At 37.0% G+C, this 19,853-nt stretch overlaps 1 protein-coding gene across 1 annotated transcript in view; it reads right to left on the bottom strand.

Moving 5' to 3' along the window:
• Positions 1-19,853, bottom strand: part of VWA8 (von Willebrand factor A domain containing 8) — a 751,729-nt gene that overhangs the window by 567,978 nt on the left and 163,898 nt on the right. The window contains exons 5-9 of the mRNA XM_007948177.1: positions 17,475-17,642; positions 14,320-14,484; positions 13,589-13,638; positions 10,708-10,816; positions 7,852-7,956 (exon numbers count right to left, since the gene is read on the bottom strand). Of these exons, the coding sequence (XP_007946368.1) occupies positions 7,852-7,956; positions 10,708-10,816; positions 13,589-13,638; positions 14,320-14,484; positions 17,475-17,642 (597 nt within the window). The remainder of the gene's footprint in view (positions 1-7,851; positions 7,957-10,707; positions 10,817-13,588; positions 13,639-14,319; positions 14,485-17,474; positions 17,643-19,853) is intronic.

The following is a 19,853-nucleotide window of genomic DNA, read 5'->3' as shown; positions in this document are numbered from 1 at the left end:
AGACAGCTCAGGGGGCAGGAGTGCATGGAGGGATGGACACAGGGAAGAGGTAACTATGGGAAGGAAGTGGGAGGGGAGTTGCATTGTGGTAAACTGTAGTCAATGTCATGAGACAAAGGATATGTAAACCGCTGTATGGAAAGTCAATTTGCTCTGTAAACCTTCACCCAAATCACAATTAAAAAAAAAAAAAAGGATTAGTTTATAAACAACAACATAAAAAAAACTAACTCCAGATAGATCAAATACTTAAATGTGAAACCTAAAACTATAAAGTTGAATCAAAAAAACTTATGGTCCCTAATTTATGGCATAAATATACTATCAAGCATATCCCAAGAGATACAAACAGTAGATGATAAACTAGATGAATGGGATCTTCTAAATATTAAATTCTTATGTGCATCAAAAGACTTCTCCAAAAGAGTAAAAAGAGAACCTATAGATTGGGGGAAAATATTTAGCAATGACATATCGGACAAAAAACTTATCTCTAAAATTTATAGCAAATTCCAACACCTCAACATCAAAAAGACAAACAATCCAATTAAAAAATGGGCAGAAGACATGAACAGACACTTCACCAAAGAAGATACTCAGGCAGCAAACCAACACATGAAGAACTGTTCATGATCAGTAGTTATTATAGAGATGCAAATCAAAACAACAGGAGATATCATTTCACCCCAGCATTAATAGCAAAGTCCAACAACACAGAAAATAACAAATGCTGATTGGAACTCTCATACATTGCTGGTGGGACTGTAAAATGATACAACCATTGTGGTAATTGGTATGGTGATTCATTAAAACATTGGAATTAGAAATACTATTTGAACCAGCAATCCCATTACTAGGTATGATAGAATACTAGGTATCCTTTAGGTATCCTAAAGAATTAAGAGGTAGGACACAGATAGATAGACACACACCCATGTTCATTGCACCACTATTCACAATAGTAAAGAGATGGAAACAACCTAAGTGCCCATCAGCCAAGTAATGGATAAACAAACTGTGGTACAATCACACTATGGAATACCATGCAATCCTAAAGAATAATGTAGAATCTTCAAAAGACCACATAATGTGGATGAACTTGGAGAACATTATGCTAAGTGTAGTAAGTCGATCACAGAACAGACAAATATTGTACTAGCCCACTATTGGAAAAAGTCAAGGAAAGGTTTATACATGGAAGGAAACGTGTGTGTGTATAAAAGCAGATTATTAGTGGTTACCAGGGGTAGGACAGAGGAGGAAAAGGGAAGTTTTTCTTTGCAGGGCATTGAGTTTATGCTAAAGTGAAGGAATATTTTGGAAAGGGATAGCAATAATGGTGGCACAACATGAAAAAATGTCATCAGTGTCCCTGAGTTGTAAATGTGGAAGTTGTTATGTTGGCAAAAGTCTTATTGTGTATCTTTTCACCACAGTGAAGGTAAAAAAATAAATAAATAATCAAATAAAAGATGTACAGCCTTGGAAACCCAGTAGCGGTCACTATGAGTCATAATCAACTGGATAGAAGTTGGTATGGCTTTTGGTTTTCTACCTTGAGGAGGCAGCTCTTCTCCAGTCATATTTTGAGTGCCTTCTAACCTAAGCAGCTCTGGTGGCATAGTGTTTAAGGCATTTGACTGCAAACCAGAAGGCTGGTGGTTCAAACCCTGTGGAAGGAAGCCTGGGTAATCTACTTCCATAAAGATTTACCACTTCAGAAACCCAAAAGGGGAGGTCATTATGAGTTGGAATCGACTTGATGACAGTGGGTTTGGTGGGGGTTTTTTTTCATCACTATATCAAGACAGTGTTTCATGGCTATTCATAATGTTTTACAGTAATATATCAGACAGTGTTTCACTGCTACTCATAAGGTTTTCACTGGCCAATTTTTTTTTGGAAGTATATTGCCCTGTCCTTCCCAGTCTGTCTTAGTTTGGAAGTTTCACTGAAACCTGTCCATCATGGATGACCCTCCTGATATTTGAAATACCAGTTGCATTGCCTCCAGCCTCACAGTAACACACAAACCACCACTGTTCAACAAACTGACAGACGAGTGGTGGCATTACACTATAGTGCTATAAAAATCATGATATCAAAATAGACATTTATTTCCATGTCTGATGTACAGCCAGGCTTTTAGTTCTTCAGGAGGCAAAAACAGATTGTGCTCATTTCTATATGCCCAGATTTCTGTATGCATGTAATCATTTGCTAAATAATGAATGCTCAATTAATGCTTGATGAATTCAAATGAAAATATTAATACTATATCCTTCCCAAGTTTCTCACCAAACATTGTAGATTATATTATCAATGGATAAGTGGAGACACAAGTCTTTCTAATCCCACAAGGGAATTTATTAATTTAGCCATTGTTATGAGGATTCCTACTTAAGTAGGAGTGAAACCAAGATGATACAAAAACTCTAGAAACATCTTTTACTGTACTGTGGCAAAGCATACCATCCCCTAAGTATACCAGATTCAGAATGAGAGTATATTCTTTATGATATTCTTAATGAAAAGCTAGAAGTGATCTTATAACTACAGAAACACATTTTAGAGGATGAACATCACATATGAGCACCAGTTGGAGAAAGAAAGTCATTCCAGATATTTTTATAGCTTCTTTAGAAAAAAATAAATGCTTTCTGAATTATAGCTAACTGTATTTTCAGTTAATAATTTTTTCTTAAAAATAAATACAGTCTATTTAAGTATTTACATTATAATTCAAATGTATGTAACATGGAACTATTCATTAATTTCTATGACAATCTCAGTCTAAAATCCACAGTCACTTATCAAAGAAAAATAATTGTATGTATATATATATACTTTCTTAATTTGCTATCATACTATACAGATATTTCTATTGTTTAAGTCAATATGTTTTTGCAAAACCAGCAATATTAACATTCACCATTCCCAATTCAGAATTATTTGGAGATATGTAATATTTTGTTAATCTGTGAACAGTAGTTTGAAATAATACTTTGAGGAAAATTTAGAATGTTAGAATAACAAACAGGCTACAGAGTGTGTCCCAGAACAGTCTACAAAGAATTACATCAATCAACAGACTGCTCTTTTCTTAAAGAGATTGTATCAGTGTGTAATGTTCTTACAAAAAGAAGGTTCTTTATTAAGCTCAAATAGATTTAAGCCTCCCCACCTGACAATCCACTGAGGAGTGGATAAGAATTATTCATTAACTAGCCCTTCACATAATTAAGGCAACAGAAGACAACCATCCTTTTTCTTCTCTTAACTAAGTAATACCAAAATCTTTCTTCTTCTTCTTCTTCTTTTTTAAATAAATTCTACTTTACAATCACTTGAAATAATTTGTTTGTTATATGGGCCCTCAAATCATTTTTCTGTTTCTTTTCATTTTGAAGGCAATTTGAAAAAAAAGAGCCAAGAAAATAATAATGAAGGTCAGACAAAATCAAGCAATACTAGCTACTCACTTTAGAAAATTAAATGCTTTAAAAGTGTTCTACAACATCATGTAATTTGTATGACTAGTTTTGAAATTAGAAACCAGAAACGTATCAATGAAATTGCTTTATTTGGAAAAATAAAGACCTTTGTTTTAACTGACTAATGTAGACAATGAATATTTTCTCTCACTTATATCAGCCAGGTTCAGTCATGGCTGACAAAGTGATACCAGAATGGACTTGAATTTTTTAAATGTGAGTTAAGCAGAACACTAACTGGAAAATATGGGGAAAATATGGGTCAAAGCCTCACTAGAAATGTAATCTCCCTGTTGAAAACAAGTGCAGGGTGTACAATGCATAACAACCAAATCTCTTGACTGGCTGAATCAAAAACAACAATGCCCAGCTCAAATATGGCGAGCAATCGAGTCACTGTGAATGTACGTCACTGCCCACAGTCCTGGCAATAATCCACCGTCACACATCAGGCTCCTGAAAGCACTTACGATGCAAGTCTCCCTTTCTCAGGCTTTAACCTGTAATGTTTCTTATTCCCGTTAGCATTCCAGATCATACAAATTTTAAAAATTTCAGTGTGTTCTGGTTTTGCTTTGTCGGCCATGACTGAATCCATTTGAACTGGTTCAAACCCCTGACAAACAATTGACATTGCTTCATTTTATCATAGCTATCTTTCTCAGTTTCTTCCTCCCTTAGTATTTGCCCTGTTTCCCAGATGTCTGCAGAGCACTGAGGGAGCTCATCTGGAATCATAGCCCGTTATCTTAAGCAACAGAGGCTCTACTTCAATCACAATTTAGCTCAGATGTTAATTAAATTATAAATGAGCTCTAGTTCTACTTTTTGCAGCACCCAAAATAAACCTTAAGGTGAACTACAAAATCAGAAGATGGTAGTTTTCTTACTCCTTGACCCTATAAATTAATTTCTCCATTCCCCATTTCAAATGGCTCTTCACGACCTCCTTAATATCCTTCCTCCTTCCCTCGTTCCTCTTGCCTCTATTTCTCTGTTCCCCCATTCCTTCCCTTTATCCTCTCTCTCTCTTACACACATACACACACACAGAGAGAGAGAGAGAGAGAGAGAGAGAGAGAGCACAGACCTCTTCTCTTCCATCAGTGGCTGCTATTCATTGGCCGCAGCAGCTCTGCTTCTACCATATGCTGTTTCTTCTACTTTCCTTTGCTCTTTTCTCGGACATTATTTTCCCCTTGCTTCTTTCTGCTTTTCTATCCCTGACTATGGTTCTCAGCATATATACAAAGAAGAGCCATTATTAACTTCAATGAAAATATTGTTTCTTTGGGTTCTTTAGCTAGCTGATCTGAAAAGATCCCATTGAAGTGACTAGAATCTAATGTACTACTCTTCTGAATTCTTCTATTACTAGCTGTATAGAGGAGATTTCTGTCCTCCCAAAGACTCTGTGTAGATTTTGAGGTAAGGCAGAAACAAATGCCATTCCATTCCATACATTTAGGCTATAAAGTCCTGGCTGCTAGAAAATGACAATACTATACATACAGCCACAACAACTTAGTGTTCGCATTCTGCCAAGTACTTAGAAATAAGCCTGTACTTTAAGCCAAAGGCAACACTACGAGGGAAAAAAAAAGAAAAAAAAACTGCCTTCCATGTTGTTGTTGTTATGTGCCGTCGAGTCAGACCCAACTCATAGCGACCCCTTCTTGGGTTTCCAAGGCAGTATCACTACGGAAGTAGATTGCCCCATCTTCCTTCCGGGGAGTGGCTGGTGGGTTTGAACCGCCAGCCTTCTGGTTAGCAGTCAAGTGCCTTAGCCACTATGCTACCAGAGAGCATGCCTTCCATAAAAAGGAATTTATTTGAATGAATCAATAAATCTCTGCTACAGGTCAGCTCTTTTAAATGTATACTTATAAGATACAGTGTAGTATGACTGACCCCTTAGAAAGCACCACAGTTAATTATGAAATGAGGAAACACATATATTAAAACTATGCCCATGTATTCTAAATGACTTTTGATAAAAATGAGAACTTCATTAGTTTAAGTGATATCACTTTAACATTTTCAGTTTTATATATAATGCTTGCTTTTTAAGTTAATAATTTAAGTTAATAAATCAAACTCACAGCCATCTAACCAGATATGACTCATAGTGACCCTTCCTTGGGTTTCCGAGGCAGTATCTCTACAGAAGTAGATTGCCCAGACTTCCTTCTGAGGAGTGGCTGGTATGTTTGAACCACGAGCCTTCTGGTTACTAGTCAAATGCCTTAGGTCCTGCACCACCATTTAAGTAATAGGCAGATAAAATTTAACTTAGTACTATACTGAATATTCACTTTTTAAAAATTTTACTTTGAAATATTTCAAACTTACAGTTAAGTAATAATACACAGCAGTACAATGAAAAATTATTTCACCTTCACACAGATGTTCTAGTTGTTAACATTTTACCACATGTATTCCTTTTCAACTACCCATACACACATAAAAAAAAAAAGTTTTTTTTTTCTGAACTATTTGAGAGCAAGCTAAACATACAATGTTCTATCATTCCTAACCATTACAGTATGTATTTTCCCCAAAACAAGCACTCCAGCCAACTTAACCACTACATCAATCTCCAAACCAGGAAATCAATATTGATACGACATTACCAGATAATCCACAGCTTCTACTCAAGTTTTGCTAACTGTGCCAACATCACTTTTTCCCATCTGGTCAGGATCGAATCCTGATCACACGGTCTCCTTCAACCTGAGACAGTTCTTCAGTTTTCCCATCTACTGTGGCCTTGACAGTTTTAAAGAGTGCAGCTTTTCACTTTGTAGGATGTCCCTCAATCTAGCCATATAGTATTTTCCCATAACCACATGCACACCATGAATTCTGACCAAGAATACTCCCAGTATGATGCAAAGCTTTTCCAAGCACAACACTCAGGACACACACGGTGTTGATTTGTCCCACCACCTGATTGCACTGGTGTTTACTATGAAAACACCATTTTCCTGTTTTTTCAATCAATTGAGCATTTTGTAGGAGATATTCTGAGATTATGCCAACTTCCTGTTTCTCGTGGGGGCTCCAGTGGCTTAGGGCCTGAGGCATTTGACTGCTAATCAGAAGGCTGGCAGTTCAAGCCCACCAGCTACTCCTCAGAAGGAATATTGGGCAATCTACTTCCACAGTGAAACCGCATCGGAAATTCAAGGATAGGTCGCTATGAGTCTGATCCGACTCGACGGCAGTGAGTTTCGTTTGGTTTCTCATAAACCCACTAGTTTCTCATAAACCCACCAGTCTTAATATCCTTTGATGACTACCACCTAAATCAACTACCATTCTAATGGTTCTCAAATGGTGATTTTTCCATTTCCAGAATTCCTTTTACATTTACTCGTAAGCATTCCAAACTGAAGAAGAGCTTTTTCCTTTTCCCCTATTATTTAGTTATTCACAAGTTCCTATTTTATTCAATAAATTATAATCAATTTTTATCATTATTTTTTTGATGCTCAAATTGTTGCAGATTTGGGACAGTGAGAGCCACTTTGAGCCAGCTCCTCTGTCCTTTTGGCATGTTAAAATCTTTTGGTGAACATTTCATTACTTTCTGGTAAAACCTGATGTCCCAGGCCCATCATGTACTTACTCTGTCCCAAAGCCTGAAATAATTCTAAGTGATCCTGATTCCTTTCAGAGAAGCATGGTATTTAGAAACCAATATCCATCCAGGTACTTGGTATGATCATTGCTACAGAGGTGTCATTGTTTTTAGGCCCTAGAAAATATATGTGCATATATGTATGCATGTATGTATGTCTATATATATATATATACACACACACACATATATACACACATATGTACATACATATGTATATACTACACACACACACGCAAACACACACAATCTATATGTGTCTGTTTATGCATACTGAAAAAAACATAAATTCATACCAGTATCTGCAATTCCAATCCAACACCTAGGATTCTTTCTTGCCTTCCCTCTTTCAATGTTTATAAATCCCTTTTCCAAGGATTCATTACTTAAGAAATGTAGCTCTCATTGTCCTCAATATATTCACTTATTTGCTCAATTTCCTCTTTTGTTCAGTGTAACCAAGCTCCCAACCACACCAGCCACCTCTGTGCTCACTCCCCAATCACTGCTTCCTTGTCATTGGCATTTCAATGCCTCCATGCCTGCATTGGAAAAAAAGAGAAAGGCAAGGGCAGGGAAGAAAGATTGGTAAGAGAACTGGGGAGGAGAAAAGGGAGGAGAGATAGGAAAGGAAAAGATGGAATATGGGAAGGGAAGGGAGGGAAAAATGAAAACCAAAAAAAAGGAAGATGAGAAAAGAATTCAGATACTCACTTTTAAAACACCTTCCACGGCCATCTTCCCTTCATGTCCTAATAATATAGTGTATGGGTAAAGCCACTGGATTGCATGTTTGATTGACATCATAGGAAAGGAATCCTATTTAGTAGCAAAAACAAAAAGGAATGAGGAACATCTAAAATAATCAAAGAAAAATTATCTGAAATGGTAATAAATATTAAAATTGCTTTATGCAAATAACCAATAGGTTTCTGAAATTTACCAGATATCTACAACAAACATTCATTCTTATCTCTTCCTACTCACATCCTTCCCCTGGATAATCTCACCTACTCCTACTTTTCAGATCTTATCTATGTGGTGAGGCTCCCACATCCCTATTTCTAGCTCTGATCTTTCTTGAGCTGTAGTCTTTAACCTTCAACTGCCCAATATATGGAAGCTCTGGTAGCATAATGCCTAAGGCACTTACTTGACTGCTAACCGCAAGGCTGGCAGTTCAAACCCCTAGCCACTCCTCAGAAGGAAGGTTGAGCAATCGGTTGGGCATTCTACTTCCATAGTGATACCACCTCGGCAATCCAAGGAGGGGTCGCTGAGTCGGGTCCAACTCGATGGCACATAACAACAACAACAACCCAATGTACGCGACTATCCCATTCAACATCTCTAAAACTGAGCACATTTCCCTACTCTACTCATTCCTAAATAGCTTCTTCTCCTCTCCTTTTATTCCAGATTTGAGTTAATCTCATCTATATTCACCTACTCTCATAGTTACAGAGTTAGAAAGTGTCCATTAGCCTCAAATCTCTCTCCAAATCAAACTGCTCTCTAAAGTCGGTTCACCCTTCTTTAAAGAGACTATTGGCAGGGAGCTCTGGCAGGAACTCTGGTAGCATAGTGTCACTCCTCGGAAGGAAGGCTGGCCAATCTACTTCCGTAGTGATACCACCTCAGAAACCCAAGGAGGGGTCGCTATGAGTCAGGGCTGACTCGATGGCACATAACAACAACAACACAACATTAGCAGGGAAATTTCCATATAGACTATCTATTAGATGACATGGTGGAATTGTTAATATTCAGAGAATATGGTAATGATGTTCTTTTTCTTTAAAAGAATTTTTACTTCTTAGAAGATGCATACTAAAACATTTAAGGGTACTGAAAGGAACTTACTTTTAAATGATTCAGGAAAAACTACAGAGAAAGCAATCATGGCAATATGTAACAACTGGTGACTCTAGAGTGTAGGGATTTTCTTTGAGAATTATCAAAGAAATAGATTTAAGCATAAATAAATAAATAAATAATAAAAACAAAACCAATAAAAACAGTAATAACAAAAAGAATGAAAAAAGAGAATATTTGATAAATAGGAGGAGAAATGTTGTTCTGGATGTATGTTGTTGTCGTTGTTATGTGCCACTGAGTCGGACCTGACTCATAGTGACCCCTCCCTGGGTTTCCAAGGCAGTATCACTACGGAAGTAGATTGCCCCATCTTCCTTCCGAGGAGTGGCTGGTGGGTTTGAACCACTAGCCTTCTGTTAGCAGTAAGTGCCTTAGGCACTATGCTACCAGAGCTCCTTTCTGGATGTATAGGGCAACCTAAACAATACCTGGAAAATTGGACTCACTGACTCACAGGAAAGAAAATAAAAAACAACAAAAGTTTAAAAATAAATGTTATGCTTAAGCTAGTACCCCCACTATCTGGGATCAGGCTCTCCTAAGTAAAGTCTCAATAAATACAATAAATAGCCTCCTATATGTTCTCCTCTATGCGTCCAGACTCTTCTCATCCCTCCTCATTACCAACAGAGATGTCTTCCTGAAACATTAATCTGGTCACTTCACACCCCACTGACTTAATGATGTCTGATGGTCCACTTCTCCCATACCACAAAATCTAGAAAATGGCATTCACCATGAAAAACACTTAACAATATAGTTCTAATCCATCTCTTTATCAGACACACACACACACACGTGCACGCGCGCTCTAGGGATACAACTTTATATCATTTTCCAAATATACCAGGTCCTTTCATGATTCAATACCTTTGCACAAGCTGGTGCCCTGGTGGTGCAGTGGTTAAAGTGCTTGGCTATTAACCAAAAGGTCAGTGGTTCAAACCTACCAACCACTCCATGGAAGAAAGATGTTGCAGTCTGCTTCAATAAAGATAACAGCAAAGCAAACTCTATAGGGCAGTTCTACCCTGTCTTACAGGGTTGCTATGAGTTGGAATCAACTCAACAGCTATGGGTTGGTTTCACCTGTCTAACAGGCCTTCCCATCCCTCCAGAGTCTACTCTCATGCTCTTCATGTCTATGCTCTAAGAAATCTTCTTGGGTCTGTTTTCACCCTTTTTGTGTGCCCCGCTTTCCCTGCCAATAGCCAGATTCTGTCAAGTCTTCTTCAAAGACTTCCCTTGAGCTCTCAGAGCCTATTTTGCTAGGAGGCCAGTAAACAGTTAATGCCTGGGCATTTATGTCCCCTGGGGTGACCATTACTCAATGACTGATGGTGCTGGTATATGAAAGCCCAGCTCCTCTGTCTCAGGTTGAGGTAACTCTGAGCATTAGTTATACTGCAGCATACTTCTGTGTGATTAGGCTAATGCCTTTCTTGCCTCTACGAACTTCTACCTGAGATTGCACACCTATCTCCCCTACACACCACATATGCAATCTCTTGAGGGCTCAAAAGACGTCCTTGGTTTCTGCATGGTTTATTGCTCTGCACAGCAAATTAATCTCAGGCCCTGCATTATTTATAGAGGAATAGGACAAAGCAAACTGAAATGATTAATCACCAATTATTAATTTTCAAATTTTCTTTGCCACATTTGCTAGTCATTAATTTATTTTATACATACCAAGATTTGAACAGCAGCGGGTAAACTATCTAAAGGAAAATCTGGAAGTCCAAGAGTAGAAGATTCTTGAGAACAGAGAGTTGTGGCAAAGGACAAAAGCTGAGAAACTCTATGGGGAAAAAATGATATTACACTTTTATTCTAATAGTTTATTATTATTATTATTGTAGTGAAAATATACACAATAAAACCTTCAGAAATTCAACAATTTCCACTTGTACAATTCAGTGACATCAATTATATTCTTCATGTTGTGTAACCTTTGTCACTTTTCTAATTATTTCACCACCTTTAAAATAAACCCAATGCCATCAAAGTAAAAATTGCCCCTTTCCCCCTCCCTTCCAGCTCTGGTGACCACTAATAATCTTTGGTTCCTATATATTTGCTTGTTTCATATAAGTGAGATCCTACAGTATTTGTCCTTTTGTGACTGACTTATTTCACTCAGTATAATGATTTCTAGATTCATCATGGTGTAGTATGCATCAGGACTTGATTTCTCTTTATGTCTGAGTAACATTCCATCGTGTGTATATACATATATTTCATTTCACTCATCTGCTGATGGGCATTTCAGTTGTTCCTGCCTTTTGGCTACTGTGCAAATGATGCAGTATACCAATTTCTGTCTGTGTTCCTGCTTTCACTTCTTCTGGGAGTATATCAAGGTCTGAGATTGCTGGGTCATATGGTACATCTATCTTCACCTTTTTGAGGAACTACCAAGTTTTTCTCCACAGTGGCTATACTACTTTACATTCCCATCAGCAGTGGATGAAGATTCCAGTTTCTCCATTGACTTCACCAATACCTGTTTTTATTATTTTTTGGGTTATTTTTTCATCATTGCCATTCTAATGGGGGTGAGAAAGTATTATATGGTGGTTTTAATTTGCATCTTCCTCATGGCTGATGCTGAATATCTTTTCATGTGCTTGTTGGCCATCTGAATATCTTCTTTAGTGAATTGTTCTAGTTCTCTGACTATTTTTTGATGGGTTGTGTGGTGGTTAAGTCTTTGTGTCAACTTGGCTGGGCCTGCTTGAGTGGCTGGGCAACTGGATTTAGTGTTCCCCATGATGAGACTGGCAATCAACTCCATGGTGAAATCTACTATGAGCAGCTAAGTAGCTGCCTTAGGAATGTGGTCTGCTTCCTGTATATAAGGAGAAGCCATGGGGAATGGTATCTAGCCTATGGCATGCTTGGACCCTGCATGTAACTGTGTCATTGTTCAGCAGCCTGCCATGCTCTGCCAACCTTGGGATTTACAATGGATTTGAATTAATGGCCTGCCGTGTGGTTTGGTAACATTGGGACTGTGCCATTTTATCTGTTGACCTTGGGCTTATTAGCCTCAACAGCCAATCTCTGCCTGGGTGAAGAGATGCCTCTAGCTTCAGTGGGCCGGAAGCAAGAGGCTGAAGCCCAAGGTTGAGGGGCTTTCACACAGCCCTAGAGCCTGGCACTTTGAACTCAGACTTCTAGCCTCCCAAATTATAAGAGAATAAACTCCTGTTTATTCAAGCCATCCCATTTGTGGTATGTATTCCTGTCAGAACAGCACTAGGTATCCAAAACAGGTTGGCTGTCTTTTTGTTGTCAAGTTGTAGTTTTACAGATATTTTGGATATTGGACCTTTATTAGATAAACAGTTCTCAAAATTTTCCCTCCAATCTTGTGTCTTCACTTTGTTGATAAAGTCCGTTGATGAACTAAAGTATTTAATTTTTATAAGGTCTCATTTATCTATATTGTCTTTTGCTGTTCTTGCTTCTGTTGTCATATCTGATAATCCAGCATTAAAATCTGGGTCCCATAGTCTCGTCCGTAAATTTTCTTCCAAGGATTTTATGGTATTAGTTTTCACATTTAGGACTTTCATTAATCTGAATTGGTTTTTGTGTACAGTGCGAGGCATAGAGCCTGATTCATTCTTCTGCATATGAAAATCCAATTTCCCCAGTACCATACATTGAAAAGGGTCTTCTTTCTCTATTGACTAGACTTAGCATGCTGGTCAAAAATCAATTGATCACAGTTGTAGTGATTTATTTCTGGACTCTCTATTCCATTGATCTATATGTCTGTAATTATACCAGTATCAGGCTGTTTTCATTACTGTAGGTTCGTAGTATGTTTTGAAATCAGGAAATGTGAGTCCTGTTTTATTTTTCTTCATCAAGATTGTTTTAGTTATTTGGGGTCCCAGGTGCTTCTATTAATAGTTTTAAAATATATAAATTTGTTAAATATTAACCTAAAAAGATATTCTCTATTATTAAAGCTTAAGGAACAATTGTTCTATATCATAATATTCCATTTTAAAATGCAGAAGCTCATCAGATACATGGGTATATTTTCTAAATTTGTCAAAATATGTAAAGTTTTTCACAATCTGGCCAAAATCTACACTGTCATCCTCATCTCCCAGCTGTCTTAATCCCTAAACATAAACATTATTCACCAGGAACTTTTTATTGCCCCAGGAGTAAGCCATATACTCTCATGTCCCATGTCTTCTAAAACAGTTGTTAGACTATCTTAACTCTATTCTCTATCAGGCAAAATCCTCATGCTTTAGGATTCATCTCAAATATCAATGCCTTTGTGAAGCCCTGATAGAATCTCAACCAATATTTTGAAATGATGGAACTTATTACATTGTGTTAAACTAAGGTATTCACATATCTTTCAACATTACTGAATCCTGCATTTCTTGCTATCAAAGACCATGTCTTATTAAACCTATCACCAGGACTTAACACAGTACCTAATAGTGAAAAAGTCTTCAAAGAGTTATTGAATGAGTGATGGGCAAAACAAATTCAATGTAAGTGTCTAGATATTTATAATAAATATAGCTGATATACTTACTTCTCAGCAGGAACATTGGCTCCAACTGAATACAGCAGCTTAAGTTGGTCCTAAAATAACAGAAACATATCAAATCAGTTAATAAGGAACATAAAAGATGTTATGAAGACACAATCCAACTTTTAAATTAAGCAAACACAGTGACTGCAACAGTAGGCTCAAACATATCAGTGGTTGTAAGGATGACTCAGGATAAGGCAGTGTTTCATTCTGTTGAACACACGGTTGCTATGAGCTGGAATCTAACAACAACAACAATAACAAGTAATATCAAAAACATCACTTCTCAACACAGTCACTTTCTTAAAGAAAAGTTAGCTTTTCTTCTTTTTTTTTTATCTTTCAGACTAATATCTTATAGCCTAATGCCACAATAATTTTTCTTCCTAGTTTTCAAAGACTTTCTTCACTCTATTTCTTTTTATCTTTCTACTAACTATTAACTAGTAAGGAAGAACCTTTAAAAACAAAATAATATTTTTATAATATCTAAACTTCTTGTTCTAAATAGGAGGTATATATTTTTTTCAATTCACCTTTTTACAGGTGTATAACTTATTGACATCCTTTATTTTAACCAACTGTGCAACCAATACCCATAATCAATGTGAATTTCCTGTCACCCTACACAGAAACTCAGTACTCCATAATCAATAACTCTCATTTTCCCCTTCCCTTCCATCCCTACTAAGGAGGTATTTTTAAAATAAATTCTACTTCTTCAAACTAACCTTGAAGGGTAGATAATAAATATCTCTAGCTTGAAATCGAGAACGGAGAGGGGGGTCTAACGGATTCCCAGAGTATCTAGGTACTGGCAAGCCCAACGCGATCACTCGGAAATTTTCACTAACACGGACAATCTTCCAAGCATCCAACTCTGATTTGGTGTGATCCTAAAAAGAGTAAGACATCAAAATTATAGTATAAATTATGTAGATTAAACTGTGAGAGTTGCCAGCCTAAGGATCTTAGGCTCTTACTGCTAAGTACTTGAAGAAATCTTCCAAGCCAACTGTCAAGGAAGGATCAGGATGCCAGAGGAGGCTAGTAATATGAAGACTGGTGTTTGAAAGGAGAAGCAGCTGACCAATCTAAGAACAAAGGAGATATGGATCTAGTCGGTAGTATAGAGGAACAGAGTCATGACTGTCTTATTCTAGATTCATCCTCTTGAGGGGACTTATTACATCCAGTACTTAATAAGACAAATGTCTTTTGAGTGACTGTATAAGTTAATTAAAAATCATAATAAACTAAATTATTTCAATCATAAGCAAAATCACAAATCAAACAATTAATAGGACTAACACTATGGTATTAAGACAAAGGATTTTGTCATATTCACTAAAAAACAACAAGGGTCTAGGTCTAGCCTGCCTGAGAAACCAAAGTGCAGTCTTCAGAGAGCTGAATATTTCTATTCTCCACTTACCTGAAAATGACAAGACTATAAGAGTTTATACAATTGATTGTATCTTTTTCCATAATAAAAAAAATTCTATTACAATTACCCCTATGAAACCATTAACATTTTTGAGCTATCAAACACAGTATATTGAATCTAGATAAAAATTTAAAAAACCAAAACCAAACTCACTGCCACTGAGTCAACTCCAACTCACAGAGAACCCCATTGGATTTCCAAGGCTATAAATCTTAACAGAGTAGATTGGTTCATCTTCCTTCTGAGGAGCAGCTGGTGGGTTTGAACCACTGACCTTCTAGTTAGCAGCCAAATGCTTTATCCACTACACCACCAGAGCTTCTTAGATAGAAACAGGTGAGCCTTAAATCATGATATTGAAATAAAAATTGTCTTGAGGTGGTAGTGTTTTGTGACAGGATCTTGCCTATATTCTGTGAGGTTCTCATGAGACAGAGTCTAGACATATAGAAATCATACTTACTGATAAAAAAAAAATTATTTATTTATATTGATAACTACTTTGGGAAAAGACAACATAGTAGATCATTCTCACATAACAATAATATGCATCTCTGTGCATTAAATGCCTTTTGACCCCATATCCCAAATTCTTATAGAAAGGAATATATTCAGTAACTGTGCAGAGAATTTGACCACAAGGATAAACAATATATCTAACTTTTTATTGTGAATGAAGTAACTTCTATACTTAAAAAAAAAAAAAATGATTTCATATTATGAGTATTTTTTTCCAAATCATCTATTAAAAATGGTGAATCATCTCTAAAGGCAAATAAGAAGAATTCTGTCATCAGAAAGTATCTATATGATAACCCCTTCTTCTAAAAACAAAGTTAAACACATCTTTCATTTCAATAAATTAACTATAATAATATGAACGAATGAATACAACTTTTCCTTATTGATTAATTCCTCAATATTTTTTTTTTTTTACCAGTTGCCTCGACAATTCATGGTGACTCCACATTTGCTAGAGCAGAACTGTGCTCCACAGGGTTTTCAACAGATGATTTTTCAGAAATAAACAGCCAGCCCTTTCTTCCAAGGAGCCTCTCTCTGGGTGGACTCAATCCTCCAACCTTTCATTCAGCAGCCAAAGGCATTAACTGTACCACCCAGGGACTCCAAACCCTTGACTGTTGTTGTTGTTATGTGCTGTCAAGTCGGCCCCGACTCATAGCGACCCCTCCTTGGGTTTCCGAGGCAGTATCACTACGGAAGTAGGATTGCCCAACCTTCCTTCCGAGGAGTGGCTGGTGGGTTTGAACTGCCAGCCTTCTGGTTAGTAGCCAAGTGCTTTAGCCACTATGATACCAGAGTTCCTATGACTAGCCCCCTTTAACTATATTAGAATGATATAATTTTTAGATAGATCCAAAAGAAAACTATATTACAGTACAATAAAAACAGCATTTTTATTAGAAATTCCCATAAACAGTAAAGAAACAAACTGCTATGAGGGTTGCAAGATGGTTGCCAAGAAAATAGATGTGCACACAGGAATCAGAAAGAGATGCTTCTGCCATCCATCATTTCAATCAGACATTCTGGTGCCAACATTTATCATTTAGTGCCTAGCACGTTCTGAGCTTGTATCAGCACCATCAGAGGGGGATCAAGAAATATATGGCACAGATCCTGATCCTGAGAAATTTGCAACCAACTTGGGGTACATATGTATCTTTATAAAACAGATGTGAGAAAGACTCAGTCCTAAAATTTAGAGGCAGAGCAGTCAGTACCAAAGGCTGAGTAAGCCACACAGAGTTCCAGTAGGAGTGCAGCTTCAGCTAAATGGACAAGGGTTAACTGTCTTCTCGTTTGTGACATTACACGAACTCTTTTGCCAAAGTTTTTGAAGAGCCCCACATTTCTTCACTGTTCTCCTCTTTATACACACTTGTATCATAATTTATTACACTTATTTATCCGACTCGATGGCACATAACAACAACAACAATTCATTCATTCAATAAATAGTTATTGAGATCCTACCCTGTAACAGACATTGTTCTAGGAGACTGAGATAACACAAGTAACCAAAGATCCTGCCCTTGTGAAATTTATATTCTAGTGGAGGGCAAGCCTGGACTTTACTCAGCTTTGTCCTCAATGCCCACAACTGTCTAGCAGTCATTAGGCTTTTAATAATTAATCATTAAAAGAAGAGAGAAGAAAAAAAAGATAGGAAAGGAGAGAGAAAGAGGGGAGGAAAAGGAAGGAAAGAAGACAGTGAAAATCTGGAAGGTCTTCTAAGATGATCTGCAAACAGAATAGCCTATAAAACTACAAACTTCTAACTTTACTTTAGCAATCTGCCAAATATATGGGCCACCCGATCATTGTCCCAGTCTGACAGAACCATGTCTTAAACAACAAAAATGGCACTACTCACACCTCAACAGCAAAGATAAAGCACAATTTTTCTTCTTTTACCTGGAGAAGTTTGTCGTAACGCTCAGCAGACATCAGGAAGCGTCCATCTTCAAGCTGCATCTCCCTATTTTCCAGCAAGTTGTTCAAAACAGGCAGGACATTCCTTTCCGCCTTTTCCAAACCTTCCAAAACAAGAGTTCTGCCTTCTGTGGCTGCACGAACTGCACACTATTTCCAAGAAACACAACAGCAAAACTGAGTATTGAAGATGGCAAAGCATAGCCTAATTTTATTTGTGATGTCAATTAAACTTAAGTTCTTAATATGGGATCAGGAATCAGGAAAGCTACATTCCACATCTTGATACTGCTTTATGTGCCTATATGATCTCAGAAAAGTGATTTTTACCTCTTTGGACCTGTTCCTTATTTGTAAAATGAAGAGACTAGAAGAGATGGTCCATTAAGTTTCCTTGCAGCTCTAGCATTTTAGATTATATACTCAGCTAGTTAGAAAGCTAATAGCTATGAATGGGTAACATAATTACCTAAGGAAGGAGATCACTTAACTAGAAAAAGAAAATGAAGATAATGTCTGCCCTATCTGTCTCATAAACTTCATGGGAGGATCAAGTAAACTAGGTGAAAATGCTTGGAGACTGAACAGTTTGTAAACAAGAATCATCATCAAAATACATTCAGGTCTAATATGATGTTTGATGCTGAGAACATTACATACTTATACAACAGAAAAAGTTTCAGGTTTTACATTGATCTAGAGCACACTGAATATAAGCATAGTCTTATATGTCTTCCAAATAAAGCTTAAGAAAATCAGTTATGGAGAAAAAATGGGAAATAAAGTGGCTCCAAATATAAGAGATAGAAAAACCATGTTACAAGGTAAGAGACACAAAGGCCCCTAAGGTAGGAGACACTAAAACTATAATACAGAAAAATTACTGAAGATGTATTATAGAAAATTTATCTAGAACTGACAAGTTCTGAACAAAACAGAAAACAACTACTTTGTGGTCAAAATCTTTAAAAATTTGCTGAAAAATAAAAATGTCAATGACTTTTTTCCTGCTGCATTCACAACAGCCAGAGGATGAATGCTGCTAAATTTGTGTTATCACTCCCTCCTTTAAATTCTCCTTCTCCTTCTCTGGTCTCCATGGAACTGGATTATCTTAGAAAATATTTCTCCTCTTCTGCCTGCCTCTTATATTTATTTGCTAATACCCAGAATTAAATCCTTACTCACAGCTTTCTAACCTATAAGGTCTTCCTTGAGTAATCTTATTCAATCACATTGTTCCAGCCTTCATGCCATCAACTACTCAATCTCAAATTCTCCCACAAGTTTCAGAATCATATTGTCCATTCAAATGGATGTCTCCAACCTGAGTGTATAAGCACCTCAGTCCCACTAAGTTCTTCTCCCTCACCCTATACCAAACTGGGCACACTGGATTTCCCAAAATCTAGTCTTCCTCTTATACTTTCTATTTTTTTTTTGTACATGTCTGGACCCTTGATTCCTACCTCATTGGTTACATTCAATAAATTATCACATTCTGATAAATTAATCTTCATAATGCTTCTTGAAGTCATCCTTTTCTATTAGTCTCTCTAGTTTAGACCCTCCTGTCCTCTCATGTGGGAGCTCTGGTAGCATAATGCCTAAGACATTTGACTGCTAACCAGAAGGCTGGCAGTTCAAACCCACCAGCAACTCCTCAAAAGGAAGGTGGGGAATATACTTCCATAGTGATACTGCCTTGGAAACCCAAGGAGGGGTCTCTATGAGTCGGATCCAACTCCACAGCAGTGAGTTTGGTTTTTTGGTCCTCTTGTATATCCTCACTGTTTGAACTTTTAAACCTCCTTTTTTTTAACCCTTTAAGCTCCATCCAACTGCCAATCTGACCACTACCAATCCAAAACTTTGTCATTCTTCTTTCAAGTTCATCTGTGACCTAAAAAATTAAGTCCAAGTTCTTCAATATGGCATGTAAACCTATTATAATATGGTACCTGCCTACCTCTCCAATACCCAGCTCCTGACATAGTTGCCTCATACATGGGATTTTTGCAACAATGGACTGGCAGTATTTCTCCCATAAGCTTGAACATTATGCTGACTGCTCTGTAGAAAATCTTTGCATCTTTGCCTGTACTGACCCTTTGCCTGAAATTTAATTTTTCCTACAGTAATTAGCATAATAAAGATCTGAACATATGAAATGGGGAAAAAAGCTATTTGCATATTTTTAAGACTTAATGACCAAAGAAATTCCTGGAACAGCAAAATATTGATTTTACAAATAAGGATGTAAAAAAAACACTGCCAAGTCAAGCTTGCATATTGTCTCCTTTTAATAAACTATTGAACATTACACTGTATTATGGCCACCAGCCACTCCTCGGAAGGAAG

Source organism: Orycteropus afer, unplaced genomic scaffold (genome assembly GCF_000298275.1).
Source record: "Orycteropus afer afer isolate SDZICR_OR568_19922 unplaced genomic scaffold, OryAfe1.0 scaffold00207, whole genome shotgun sequence".
In the NCBI taxonomy this organism is placed as follows: domain Eukaryota; kingdom Metazoa; phylum Chordata; class Mammalia; order Tubulidentata; family Orycteropodidae; genus Orycteropus; species Orycteropus afer.
This window is presented reverse-complemented; position numbering and strand designations above follow the sequence as displayed.